The following is a 14218-nucleotide window of genomic DNA, read 5'->3' on the forward strand; positions in this document are numbered from 1 at the left end:
ATCGATATTTGCGAATCCGATGTGAAAACGAGAAGGCCCACTCCGGACATCACTCTTCCATTCCGCTTGACTTGGTACCAGACCCGTAAAGGTGGGGGGGCCCCAAAGTTTCAGTTTCGCCATCCTCTATAGGGGTCAGAGGCCCAGAGGGGCAAACCAACGCCTTTTTTTAACTCACTCATGCGCATGCGCAATGAATGAGTTATTGCGATATGGGCTTTTGCGTGGACTGTAGACTGTGGACACAGACGAGGGGGACTGGGCATGATTACATCGCCATATTGGATTTGCTAAACCCGAGAAGGTATACATTCATATGCTTTATCGTCATATTTTGAACTACTTACGCTCCCAACAAAACAACACATACGCCGAGTCAATAGGCCAACTCACTAAATCTTTTCTGAGCGTTTTCTCTGAGGAAGCTAACGTAACAGCCGATGCGCCATTAGATAACCATGATGAAAAGGAAAGCTTTCAAACAACTCTGCAGGTAAATAAGGGAATTAATTGAAGATCTCGCCTTGATGTCTTTATAAACTTGGAAAAAGGAAACATTGTTGTCAATAAAAAAACAAGCTGAAAGAAGGGATAGAGCACCTTCAAGGATCCCAATAACACTACTAAAACGAGTTTTACAAAAGAAGACAAAGGTAATAAGAACATTAAAAAGGCATTTCCGAAAATCAGTTCCACAATCTTCAAAGCTGCATGGGTACATGAGTAGGCAAAGTAGTTATTATCACAAATTAACAAATGAACGTTACTCAGTGACAAATCATAAAAATAAATCATCAAAATATTATTTGAATAAGCAACCATTTATTTACTAAGTTATTGTTCAACTTAGATCTCGAAAGCACAAGAAAGTGCCCCTTGCTTGCCTTGCTATACCAATGCCTTGCTATACCAATGACTATGGGCTGAGGCAGTTAAAATTGTTCCGCACACACACACTATGGGTATCTCGCTGTGCAATATTATTAAGTGGAGATGTAGAAAAGAACCCATGACCTTCTAAGAGGTCTACTGACAACACAGCGTGCACCTCTTCAGCTAGTACAGTACCAGGTTATCTGAATTAGGCAGAGCTGCACTTGATACTGGAGGAGGAGTTGACTGTTTCTTTAAGAGTGTCTCCCATCAAGTATTTGGCATGCCTAATGAACATATGTATGTGCGTATGCTTGGCTGTCAGCATCTTACACATTACCCAGAATTATTTATAGAGAGCAATACTGAACAATCATGGCAATCTTACCTAAACAATATGAAACAACAAGGCACATGGGCTGATGGAATAATAATTCAAGCAGTTGCTAATGCTTTAAATATGACTATTAACATTATAGAATCAAGTAGAATTTTTTCTCCCATGACAGTCATCAATCCAGCCAGCACTGAAAGAGATTCAACAAGTATTTATATTGGCCACATTGGTGAATAACCATTATGTATCTACAGTAGTTAGATCAAATGTAACTCAAGAAAGATCTGAAACTGTGTCTTTGAATAAAGCAGAGGAAGTTAGAGCTTGTGTAAAAGAATATGATGTACAACAGAATAGTGAAATCCAAAACAAAAACACAGAAATGACAGCTTCAAGGGAAGTTTATATTCAAAACCACAAAAAACAAAGCAGCATATAAAAATAAAGAAAATGAGAAATAAAAAATATCAGTATCTCATAATAACTCTCTTAATATTGATCAAGCAGAGAAACGTAGAGCATGCAAAAGAGCATACATGCAAAACAAACGAGCCAACACAGCATATAGAGAAAGAGAAAACGAAAAAGCTAAAATATCAGCATCTGACAAAAATCCTGACAAAAGGGCTCAAATTGAGAAATGTAGAGCATCTAAGAGATCATACATTCAGAAGAAAAGAGCGAACACAACATTTAGGGAAAAAGAAAAGGAAAAAGCTAACATATCAGTAGCTTACAACAGTCCTGACAAACAAGATCAGATTGAGAAACGCAGAGCTTCTAAAAGAGCATACATGCAAAAACGACGAGCAAATGTTGACTTCAGAAAAACTAAAAATAAAAAATCCAGAATATCAGTACTTAGTGAAAACTAAAATTTAGACATGAAACTAAACAGGTTTCATACTAATATCAAATGTGGTCCAGAATATGTATGTACCTGCTGTGATCAGTTGTGGTATAAATCCTCAGTAAAAAAAATGCAATTTAGATAATTATAGCAAATGTCAACAAACTATTGTTAAGTCTTGTATTACAGGAGTAAGAAGTGTTGATGACACCGAATGGATTTGTAACACTTGCCATTCCAATATAAAAAAAACAACAAACTGCCACAGTGTGCTAAAGCTAATGGTTTGTGCTTCCCTGAGTAACCAAAGGTACTAGATTTGACCCCTCTGGAGGAGAGATTGATATCACCTCGTATTCCATTTATGCAAATCAGTGAACTTCCATGTATTGGCCAATTGACTATTCATGGAAGCATAGTAAACGTGCCAAGTGATGTGAATTCAACTGTACAATCACTTCCTCGGCCAATAAATGAAACTCAGACTATCCCAGTCAAACTCAAATGGCGGCTAAGTTATAAACACCATTATCAATTTCAAAATGTTAGGCCAAACAAAGTGTTAGAGGCAGCAAAATATCTGGTCAGAACCAGTGAATTGTTCCAAAATGAGGGCATTGAAATTCAGGACTCATGGCAAAATAACATAACAGATGTAACTTCTCAATCTGAAGAACATGAAGAGTGAGATGAGTTCTATCACAATTCCCTAAATACTACTGAAAAAACAACAGATGATTCTGAAACTGAAGGAAATAACTCTTGTGACAATGATGCATGGTGTGAAGTTCAAGAGCGGCCATCTGGTGTCACTGATACTTTATTACAGGAGCCATATTTTACTGATAATGGTGATGATGTTATGTGCTTTGCACCAGGAGAGGGAAATAAACCAATTGGATTATGTTTGGATACAAATTCAGAATTTTTGTCCTTCCCAACAATATTCTGTGGTAAACAACGGTTAAATAACAAGCAAAGGGAAGTTCCCGTATCATATAGCACAGTGGCTAAGTGGGAATTAAGATGTCAAGATAGAAGGGCTGGACAATCTGTCCCAAACATGTTTTATAAGCTTAAAAAGCTGCAGATAAAACAAATCCAGGATACTGCTTCTATTTCTCTTAGGAAGTGTAAAACGAATGGAAAGAAGTACACAGCTGGTGAACTCAAGACAGAGGATTATATTAATAAGCTGATACATCTTGATGAAGGTTTTAGAGTTTTAAAAAATGTAAGGGGAAGTCCAGCTTATTTTCAGCGATGTAAAAAAGACCTTTTTGCCATGATTCGCCAGCTTGGGAACCCTTAATGGTTTTGCTCTATCTCTGCTGCAGAAACAAGGTGGACACATTTGTTGAAAACTCTTGGTAGGATAGTTGAAAAAAAAAGAATACTTTGATAATGACATAGATAACATGACTTGGCAACAAAAGTCCAATCTTATCCAGAACGATCCAGTAACTTGTGCAAGAAACTTTGATCATATGGTTCAGCTATTTATATCTAATGTTTTAAAGAGTGATGCAATCCCTATAGGAGAGATATCTGACTATTTTTTATAGAGTTGAGTTTCAACAAAGAGGAAGTCCCCATGTTTATTTTGGGTTAAAGATGCACCACAGTATGTATGTGACTTGTAGGAAGGCTGAAAGTAGTGAAGAAATGGAAGACATAGTAAATTTGCAAATGCACAGACATGCAAAAACATGTAAAAAGAATGGAAGCAATGTTTGTAGGTTCAATTTCCCTTTACCACCAATGCAACAAACTATGATTTTAACGCCTCTTGAAGAATATGAAACTTATGATGATAAAAGACAGAAACAGATTAAAGAGAATGCAGAAAATATTAGGGAACAACTCAGCAGTATGAAATATGGTGAAAACATAAGTTTTCATCAATTCTTAGGTAAACTACAATTAACAGAGGAGAATGATCTCTTGGCTCTGAGGTACTCATTGAAGCGTACTACTCTGTTTTTAAGATGACTGCCCTCAGAAATAAGAATAAATAATTACAACACCCATTTTCTTCAAGCATGGAGAGCAAATATGGATATGCAATATGTTCTAGACCCATATGCTTGTGCAACATATATCTTGTCTTATATCACTAAAGGCCAAAGAGGAATGAGCAAACTTCTTGAAAAAGCAACTGAGGAAGTCAAGTCTGGTAACAGAGATATTGCAAATAAAGTACGGCACATTGGAAACAGATTTTTAAATGCTGTCGAAATAAGTGCTCAAGAGGCAGCATATTTAGTTTTACAAATGCCAATGAGGAGATCTACTCGTGAATTTCAATTCATTAATACTTCACATCCAGATGAAAGGACATTTTTTCTAAAGAAATTTGACAAGCTAAAGGAACTTCCGGATAATTCACCTGACATTGAGTCAGATAACCTTATCAAGCGTTACCAAAGAAGACTCAAGAAGTTAGAGAAACTTTGCCTGGCTGAATTTGCTGCCTGGTTTAACTGTGTAAGTGATAAGCATGCAGACAGTGCTAGTGATAAAGCTTTTGCTACAGGACCAGATGACTTTATGCCAGAAACTAATTTGGAAGACAACACTGATGATGACGTCCCAATTACTGAAGATGTAAATGAACAAGAAAGTGATACAAATCAGTACCACATGAGAGGAGGCATAAACCTTATCAAGCGTAAGAGACCTAAAATCATTCGCTCTGTAATAATAATAATATTGGTGACAATGTTGCTCCAAATTCAGAACATTAATGAACAAGATCGTGCAATAAAAGAAAAGCCAAGTGAACTGTTTGGCTGCTTTGACCCAGGCAAAAATAAGCAACACAACCAGTATGACTTGCTTGATGACATTGGCATATTTCCTAGATATAATGACCAGGAGGAGCTTGTTGTAAAACGAGTGTCAGATTTTGAATACTGTGCACTTGTTCGTTCATTAAATGAGAAACAAAGGCAATTCTTTTATCATGTCCTGCACACAATCAAAACTAGTGATGAGCCACTCAGATTATTCTTGTCAGGCGGAGCAGGTGTTGGTAAATCATCAGTTACAAATGTATTGTATAAAGCACTGATAAGATACCTGAACAGCATTGTTGGTGAGAATCCTGACGAGATTAAAGTTTTGAAAACAGCTCCCACAGGGAAAGCAGCTTTTAATATCAAAGGGTATACATTACATGCTGCATTCAAGATACCTGCCAATAAAGGCTTTGAATACTGTGCATTTGATAATGACAGACTTAATACAATTAAAGCAAAATTGAGGAAACTTCATGTATTATTTATTGATGAGATGTCGATGGTTGCCAGTGGTATGTTTAATTTCCTTAATTTGCGTTTGCAGCAGATAATGGGAAGCAAAGTACCATTTGGAGGAATAAGCTTAATAGCTATTGGGGATTTGTTCAACTAAAACCTGTGTTTGACAAATGGATATTTGAAACTTCAAGCACATGCTATGCCACACTAGCAAGTAATTTATGGAATGAACTTTTCACTCTCTTTGAACTAACAGAGATTATGAGACAAAAAGATGACAGACATTTTGCAGACCTGCTAAATCGTGTACGAGAAGGCAAGCATTCTGAGAATGACATAGACTGTTTAAAGCGAAGGCTTATAAAGCAAAGGCCACAGGATAACAATTACCCAATACATACAACACATTTGTACTAATGCATCTGTAAATGCACACTAATGCATCTGTAAATGCACACAACAATATGATATATACTCAATCTGATAGTGATGAAGCTCAGGTCAAGGCAATAGGCATTTTTTAACCAGACACCAGACATTTTAGAATTAACAAAAAAACACAGTACAAATCATTCGCAGACAATTTCCATTGAGACCTGCAGCTGCTAAAACCATTCATCGTTGTCAGGGTGACACTTTAGATTTAGCCGTTGTTGATTTCCCAACCTCAACTAGAGAACACATGCACTATGTTGGCTTAAGTCGAGTCCGAAACCATTCAAATCTACATATACTAAACTTGAATGAATGCAAAATAAAAGTAAGCGAGAAAGTAGTAATTGAAATGAATAGGTTAAGAACAGAAGCACAGCTTGTTCCTTTAGTGTCACTACAAAATGTAGATTTATCAAATACCACAACAATCATATTCCATAATGCTAGATCTGTTCATCTGCACATTGATGATGTCAAAAGTGACTATAATTTCCAATTAGTAGATATAAACATTTTAGTTGAAACACGATTTTGCTTTTCAGACAATGATGACATTTACAGTATAAGTTGCTTTGATATTCATAGAAATGACTACAATCAATCCCAGACAAGAAGTTCTTATGGATCTGTAATGTATCTGAGAAATGGCTTTCATTGTACAGAACTTCCATATCGATTCAACTTCAAGGAAGTAGAAATCACAATAGCAGTAGTTAACCAACCAATTCCTAATCTACATATTATCGGTATTTATCGCTCAGAGACAAAGGTAAAAATGGCAAACTTCATTGATGCACTTAATCATCTTTATAATATAAAATTGACAAATCCTGAAGTTCCCACAATTCTTCTTGGTGATTTCAACGTTGATTTATTGAAAACACACCAGGAAAGGAAAAACTTGTACAATGCTTGATAAGAGAGAAAGGCTACACACAGTTAATAAATCAGTAAACTACTGACTATCATACACTAATAGATCATATTTATACCAATGTGCCACATCTTGTACGATCATCAGGTGTTCTTGAATCCTACTATAGTGACCACAAACCCATCTATATTTCGCTTGAAGCTGCTGAATAATCTCAATACTGTAATATGGTCTTAAAAATAATTACAATAATTTTCATTAAACAATTGTAAAAATAGTAAAAAAAAACAATAATATTGTAGTGACAAAAATATAACTATTTTGGGTTGCCTCCCCACAGTAGCATGCCTGGTACATGAATTAGGTATGTTGTATGTGTATAAATAGGGTAATTGAAGTGTGTATGTGGATGCTTTTGTTTTGTTTAACATTCTAGTGAGCCATTCTTTGTCCTTATCTGCATTTTATTTTTAATTTCAGGGTTGAGTCTGAGTCTGGCTCCTGGAGTTTTATTCTACCTCATCACCTTGGATGTAAAGTTCCAAAGATTCTTATTGAGATAGCAATAGAATCAAGACGTACATAGACAAGCATGAGACAAGTATGAGTCTCCAACCTGGCTCCTGGAGTTTTATTCTATCTAATCACCTTGGATGTAAAGTTCCAAAGATTCTTATTGAGATAGCAATAGAATCAAAATGTACATAGACATTCTTTATGGATTGTTTACGCTGGAATTATCACCATTCCCTGTTTCTTTTGTAACTTGAACATACAGCTATTTATGTTGTTGAACAGTTATTTCTAGAAGTATGAGTCTCCAAGCTGGCTACTGGAGTATTATTCTATCTAATCACCTTGGATGTCAAGTTCCAAAGATTCTTATTGAGATAGCAATAGAATCAAAATGTACATAGACATTCTTTATGGATTGTTTACGCTGGAATTATCACCATTCCCTGTTTCTTTTGTAACTTGAACATACAGCTATTTATGTTGTTGAACAGTTATTTCTAGAAGCAAAGTCTTGTGAAGAGACAAGAATAAAAAAATCTAGTGAACATGCACCAAAATATATTGTTATTGTATTTCTCTACAGAGTAAAAAAAGGATATCAATTGACATCATTTGATTTATACTCTTTTGAAAATAAAATTTAGAAATGGTTGGCATAATGTTGACTTAATAGGGTGTTCTATGAGAATGGAGGAAAGAGAGTTGGTAACCAAGATTTGCAAGTGGATCCCTCTCCCTTGTATCCTTCACCATGCCACATGTCACCCAGGCGTCCTGGGTCCACCCACTATGCCTGGGTGGTGTCCTGTGACCATTCTGCAACTAAAACAACACAATTCCAACACAACATCTTTATTTTCATTGTATCTCATTATTATTGACTAGATTAAGGTACATTATACTACAGCCAATTCCAACCTATTGGAATCCATCCATTCGATAATTACAAAAAATTTACTAAACGCATAAACATCACAATTTTTCAATGTGAACAACAACATCAAAACGCAACAAATCGCAAATGAGATGGTAAAGACGTTCAACCATTTACAGGAACTATTTCATCATTCATGATTAAGCCATAAACTCGGTTACAATATGTGACCTTTTGTTATAACAGACATTATAACCTGTCAACATAAGAAAGCTATACTCAACTGTCTCCTTCTTTTCCATTTGTTCTGCTGATAAAATGGTCTGCAAACTTTCCTTAAAAGCGGTAAGTGTTATTCCCCCGTCCACAACAAAAGAGATAATGACACTCTTTGAACATCTATACAGCTTCATAACATGTCTACATTTATGACAGTGCACTATTTGGTATTTTCCAACTTGCTCAAGCTTTCTCTTGCAGTTTATGCATGCAAAGTAAACTCCCCTTTCTTTACAGATAAAACGCTATCGATGTCCACAATAGCTATCTCATAATCATCAGCAGGTCCTCCACCACACCCATAATACGTGGATCATTTAAGGACTTGACTTTGCTTTGTCTTCCCAGTGAGACTTTCTTCTTCCCATTCCACACTCGTACTACCAAATTTGTAAATTCGTACGCACACTTGTTTTCTACAATCGAACAATGTGGTTGCCAAATATCAATAGGGATTGTGTCTACTCCGTCTGACAATAGCCCTGAGGGCAATTCATAGTTCTTGTTTTGTAATGGCTTTCACTTCACTTCGAACACTTTTCCTTTATCGTGGACTTTATCATACTCTTCTGCCTTTTCTATAATATTTCCGATTGTGGAGAAGTCTTCTTCCTTCAGCTGAAAGTCCTTATATTGAAAGTTGTACTCAGTTACCTCGGGGGACGTCACATGAGTCATGTCGTTGATTATGATCTTTTTTGTCGTTCGTTAAGGCCAACTTCGTGAGTTTAACTGGAGTTCTACTTTTCTCGTTACTTGCTAACAGTTTCCTTTTTCCGGGCGAGTAAAGAAGGGCGTCTTCTGAAGCCTCAAAGCTGAAGCTTCAAAGTACAGTAATCGTGCGTATCCGCCTTATTTCTGATGATATCGGATAATTCATGGACGTATCCGATCGTTCTTATCTTGCTTCTCGGGAGTTCGAGGAGTTGCCAAATCAACGTTACTAGTACTTTTCTCTTGAACGTCTTGTCGCTCGGGCGTTCGACTAGCAGATTCACTTGTAGTACCTTGCTTTTGGACACAACTTATTGTGTCGCCATCTTGTCTCTCAGAGGTTTGACTTTCCATTACAGATTTAGTAGCACCTTGCTTTTTATCGTTATGCACCTGTCATCGGCTTTCCCGAGGGGGGGGAGGGGGACCCCGGGCTCTATGGGGAAAAATTGGGGCATTTGTGGGGACTTTGGAGCCCATTTGTGCCCCAATGGTGGGGGGAATATGGGGCATTTGATTTATTTGAGCCCCAATGGTGGGGGAAAATATGCAGCCTTTGATTTACTCGGCTCTACCCCGGGAGAATTCGCTTGTGGTATACCGCGTGGAGACTGGGACTAGCGTGGTTGTCGAGCAAGATGGCGGAACATGTATGTCAGTATAGACTGACGGAAATCATGTGTTTCACTATAGACTGACGGAGATCATGTGTGTCTGTATAGATGAACGGAGATCGTGTGTGTCAGTATAGATGAACGGAGATCGTGTGTGTCAGTATAGACTGACGGAGATCGTGTGTGTCAGTATAGATTGACGGATAACGTGTGTGTCAGTATAGATAGACGGATAACGTGTTTGCCAGTATAGATGAACGGAGATCGTGTGTGTCAGTATAGACTGACGGAGATCGTGTGTGTCAGTATAGATAGACGGATAACGTGTTTGCCAGTATAGATGAACGGAGATCCTGTGTGTCAGTATAGACTGACGGAGATCATGTGTGTCAGTATAGATAGACGGATAACGTGTTTGCCAGTATAGATGAACGGAGATCGTGTGTGTCAGTATAGACTGACGGAGATCGTGTGTGTCAGTATAGACTGACGGAGATCATGTGTGTCAGTATAGACTGACGGAGATCGTCTGTGCCAGTAGAGGCGACAGAGAATCCTGTGTCAGTAGAGTAATTTCAAGTCGTCACATGTACAGTTATCAGCAAGTGTTTTTATCTCATCACAAGCTATTTGGGCGCTGTTGTTTGTATATTATTGCACTGGCTATTGTTAAAACAACGTTGGGTTAATGGAGATTTGTCTTTATTTTTACACACTTTATAACATTATTTTGCACAAATTGTTACAATATGGGGACAATATGGGGGTTTGCTTTATATGTGCCCCACCATAAAGGGGACTTTGCTCGAAAGTAGAGCCCCACATATAGGGGAAATATGGGGTCACGGAAAGCTTGATTTTCAAAGTCTCTATATTTCCCCGTGGTCCCCCCCCCCCTCGGGGAAACCGATGACAAGTGCATTACTTATTATCGTCTCATCTTGTCTTTCGGGCGTTCGACTTGTCATCGTAATATCTTGCGTTTTCTTGTTTCGTGCAGGGACGTCCCTGGTTCGTGTCATTATGGCTTTACCTGGGACTTTTTTTTTCTCAGCGGTCGTCCAAGTTGACATCGTTGCGATAATCAAAACGACTGCTTTCCAGTCATCCAGCGTGAGATTATATATTCGACTGCCTATCACGCAAACATTTATGATTGGCTAAAAATAACATTCGAGACACTCGAATAAATTTTCGTGTTTTTTGAAGGGAGATAATCACCGTTTAAAAATACCCAAAAATGTTATAATGGAAAGCATTTGCTCTATAAATGTAGTTTGTAGCTCAGCTAATAGCTTAGGAAGAGAAAACCCTGAGCTTCGTACCAGATCCTACTTTTATAAACATTTTTTCGTTGAACAAATGCTCAAGATAGCGCTCGAGGAACGCTAAAATTGTTCATAGTAAACTAAAAAATAAAGTTCTAAAAATAAACAAAAGAGAAGATAATATATCTTATGCGTTTTTGATAAATGCCAAAGAAAACAGTCCAGATAAATTCGAAACGGCCGCGCAACGAAACATTTTATCAAAGAAACAAACACAAGATCGACAGGGAGATTTGGATCCCAATAAACGGCGCATGGCCGCGTACGGCCTTTTGTACAAACACGTTTCTCATTGGCTAAAAAGGTACTCATAGGCACTCAAATGGGTTTCTGTGTTTCTAGAAGGAAAATTATCATCGTTTAACAATTCAAAATGTGTTGTAACTGAAAAGTATTTGCTCGTACCAGATCCCTCTTTTGGACACATTTTTTCGTTGAACAAATGCTCATGATAGCGCTCGAGAATGGTAAAATTGTTCTTAGTTAACTAAAGAGAAAGTTTTAAAAATAAATAAAAGAAGGGATAGTATATCTATATATATATTTTTAAAAATGCCAAAGAAAATATTCAAGAAAAATTAGAAACGACCGCGCAACGAAACATTTTTGGCAAAAAAAACAAACACAAGATCGAAAGGGAGACTGTATTACATTTTGATGGTCCATACTATGCCAAACATTCAACTCAAACCAGATTGTAATATGTACAAAGAATAGAGGACTTCTAATTTAAATGGTTCAATTGATTTATACGCGACTGACCGCGCGTAACATGGGGAGGGGCACTCCCCCCAACAACCCCCCCCCCCCCCGAATAAATCAACTGTTTACTGTTTTTCAACAGCATCTTTCGTAAGATATTTTAATTATAATAATAATTTATAAAACTTTTGGAGCACTCTTCATGACGGGATGGTGAAAGCCGACAAGAAAGTAAAAGAGTAGAAACTTATTATAAAAACAAAAAGTTTGATAAAAAAAAAGGTTTGATAAAGAGTTGTGTAACACAATATTGGTGCCCTTAATATTTCTGAGTACTACCTACTACGGCACTGTAGTTGTATCCTGCCAGAAGTTTCTGATCGTGGTACATATTTAATGCACATGCATGAATGAGTTGGCTCCAAGGAGCATTTGATTTAGTATTAACCCCAAATCAGTCCTCTTTGGTTCTTAAATCTATCTTGCATAACCACTAGGGGAGGGGAGGAGTTGAACATTCGTACCTGCCCCTAAGCGGAAACATATACCACACCACACCACACCTCCAAGCCTGACAAGCCCCTCATTTGATTCTGTCTCGGGGTTATAATTTTATCTTGATTTGCGAATACTACCCTATAGTAGAAGTTCAGTGATTGCATGGAAAAATAGGACTTCCTGTCACCTCGCAGGCGATTGTCTTGATCTATTTCAATGTAGGAGCTTTGGTGCACTACGGGTGGAACCCGTAGGTCGGAATCCCCTCAAAGAAAATACGTGCGAAAAACGTCACTCAGGATTAACACTTTTGACAGAGCTTTTGCCATTTGATACACATCCAACAGACTATCGTCCATAATCGAATGAAACTAACAAGACGGACGCGGTGCGTGTCGTAAACTCGACAAAGCATCTCCATAACCACTTGTCCCGCTAAGCTTAATTCTCAAGTATGGAACGAGCGTGGGGTCCCAGAAGAAGATAGGGGGCAAACGGCAAAGTTTGACAATCGATCCATATCGCTAACAACGCTGGCCTATTTACTTCCGCTCTAATGACACTCTAAACGGGAAACAAACTGTAGTGATTATAGTGCTCTGGTTATATCCAAATCCAGTCTCGCGTTTAATAAGCAAATAAAACAATACATTTCATCTTCATTCACTAAAAAAGAGTTAATAATGTCTCTCAGCTAACTAAAATAATGTTTTCTTACTCCCTGAATACAAAGTTCCGGGGCTATTAAAAGATAAATAGTCCGAATCGTTTACACTTTCTTTTGTTAGGCAATTAGATCGAACTTAGACAAGCAAACAAAAAGGAACAATCGGAATATGGTATTTTAGACCAAAGATTAACGCAATTCTTCGATTTGCAAGGCAAAGATAAAAATATCAATGTTTGCTTCGTAGTAAAAAAAGTTACAATAGTGGGATGCTTCCTTGGGGGCAACTGCCTAAAGATGAGACATCTTTGCAGTCTCGTCGCCTAAAGATGGGACATCTTGACAACAACTTGGCCCGAGAGGAAAGCAAATAATCAGTGCGAATCCATTATAAAATAATAAAATGGTTTAAAACAACTGCCCAAAGATGAGTCATCTTGACAGTCCGTTGCCGAAAGATGCAACATCTTGACAACGCGAGGTCTTATTCCCTAAAAAAACTGTAGGAAAATTATTGAACCCCCACCCCCCCCCCCCCAAAAAAAAAAAATTCAACCAGTGAGTTCAAGAATTTTGGTCGTGCTCCCCTAGTGACACTAACAACGCGTTAATTTTTGGTCTTAACCAGTACTGTTCTCTAGTGCATTCAGAGGAGATCTTGCTTAGAGTACTGTTCTTAGTTTTGTCTCCAACAGAACCACAAATACGTCCGAAAGAATAAACATCGCTTTCGGTTGACGGAGACCGTATACCTTTCACAATCTCAGGCGCAATGTGCGGGTGCCTCAGGTGATACTACTCCCTCTGCACCTCCGCCGACAAGCGCTTCAGCCGTGCATCCTTCACATGTTGGCATTTGCCGAAGTCGACCAAAATTGCTCTGAAATCTTTGTTGTAATAAGTTACTAGAGCATTGTCTGCTTTAATGTCCCTGTGAATGTATGACTTAGTTTTGGTTTAGACGTTAGTGCGTGGGTTAAAGTGTGTACGTGTGGCTATTTTATATAGTGTATTGCATTGGGGGCTGTAGGGGTAAGTGTGGCTATTAAGGGGAGGTAGAAAAAGGCTTGCAGTGAAATGTTAGGGGAGAACTGTGTATTTGACCTTAGGAGGAAGGTGATAATTACCTGTTGATAACTTCTTGTGGAGTGTAATGTGAGCTTGTAGAAAATTAAGTGGAATTACAAGGTCGGTTATAATAATATCCGAAAGCGTGCAGTTAGGATATAGAAGAAAGAAATGGATGGTGAATAGGAGATAGATAATGGTTATATAAGTATAGGACAGTTGGGTCCTTGAGTATAGAGTGTTATGATGTGTCACGTAGTGAGAGCGTGTGTGAGGATGCGCGCTCTAAGATAGTGGCTGATAAGCGATGAGTTTATGCGATGGCCTAT

At 37.9% G+C, this 14218-nt stretch overlaps 1 protein-coding gene and 1 long non-coding RNA gene across 2 annotated transcripts; both read left to right on the forward strand.

Annotated features, from left to right (window-relative positions):
* The first annotated feature begins 71 nt into the window (after positions 1–71).
* On the forward strand, positions 72–6291 carry LOC125556698. Its single transcript, XM_048728675.1, has 2 exons — positions 72–493; positions 3189–6291. The coding sequence occupies exon 2, from the start codon at positions 4116–4118 to the stop codon at positions 5472–5474; it is 1359 nt and encodes a 452-aa protein (XP_048584632.1). The 5' UTR covers positions 72–493; positions 3189–4115; the 3' UTR covers positions 5475–6291.
* Positions 6292–6450: 159 nt separating this feature from the next.
* Positions 6451–7332, forward strand: LOC125567877. Its single transcript, XR_007311862.1, has 2 exons — positions 6451–6993; positions 7110–7332. It is a non-coding gene; the product is annotated as an uncharacterized LOC125567877 (long non-coding RNA).
* Positions 7333–14218: the final 6886 nt, after the last annotated feature.

The sequence above is a fragment of the Nematostella vectensis genome, chromosome 6 (genome assembly GCF_932526225.1).
Source record: "Nematostella vectensis chromosome 6, jaNemVect1.1, whole genome shotgun sequence".
NCBI classification, from domain to species: Eukaryota; Metazoa; Cnidaria; class Anthozoa; order Actiniaria; family Edwardsiidae; genus Nematostella; species Nematostella vectensis.

Bases quoted from the DNA above. Each gene is read 5' to 3' on its own strand.
- LOC125556698 (XM_048728675.1), top strand. From the start codon at position 4,116: ATGGATATGCAATATGTTCTAGACCCATATGCTTGTGCAACATATATC.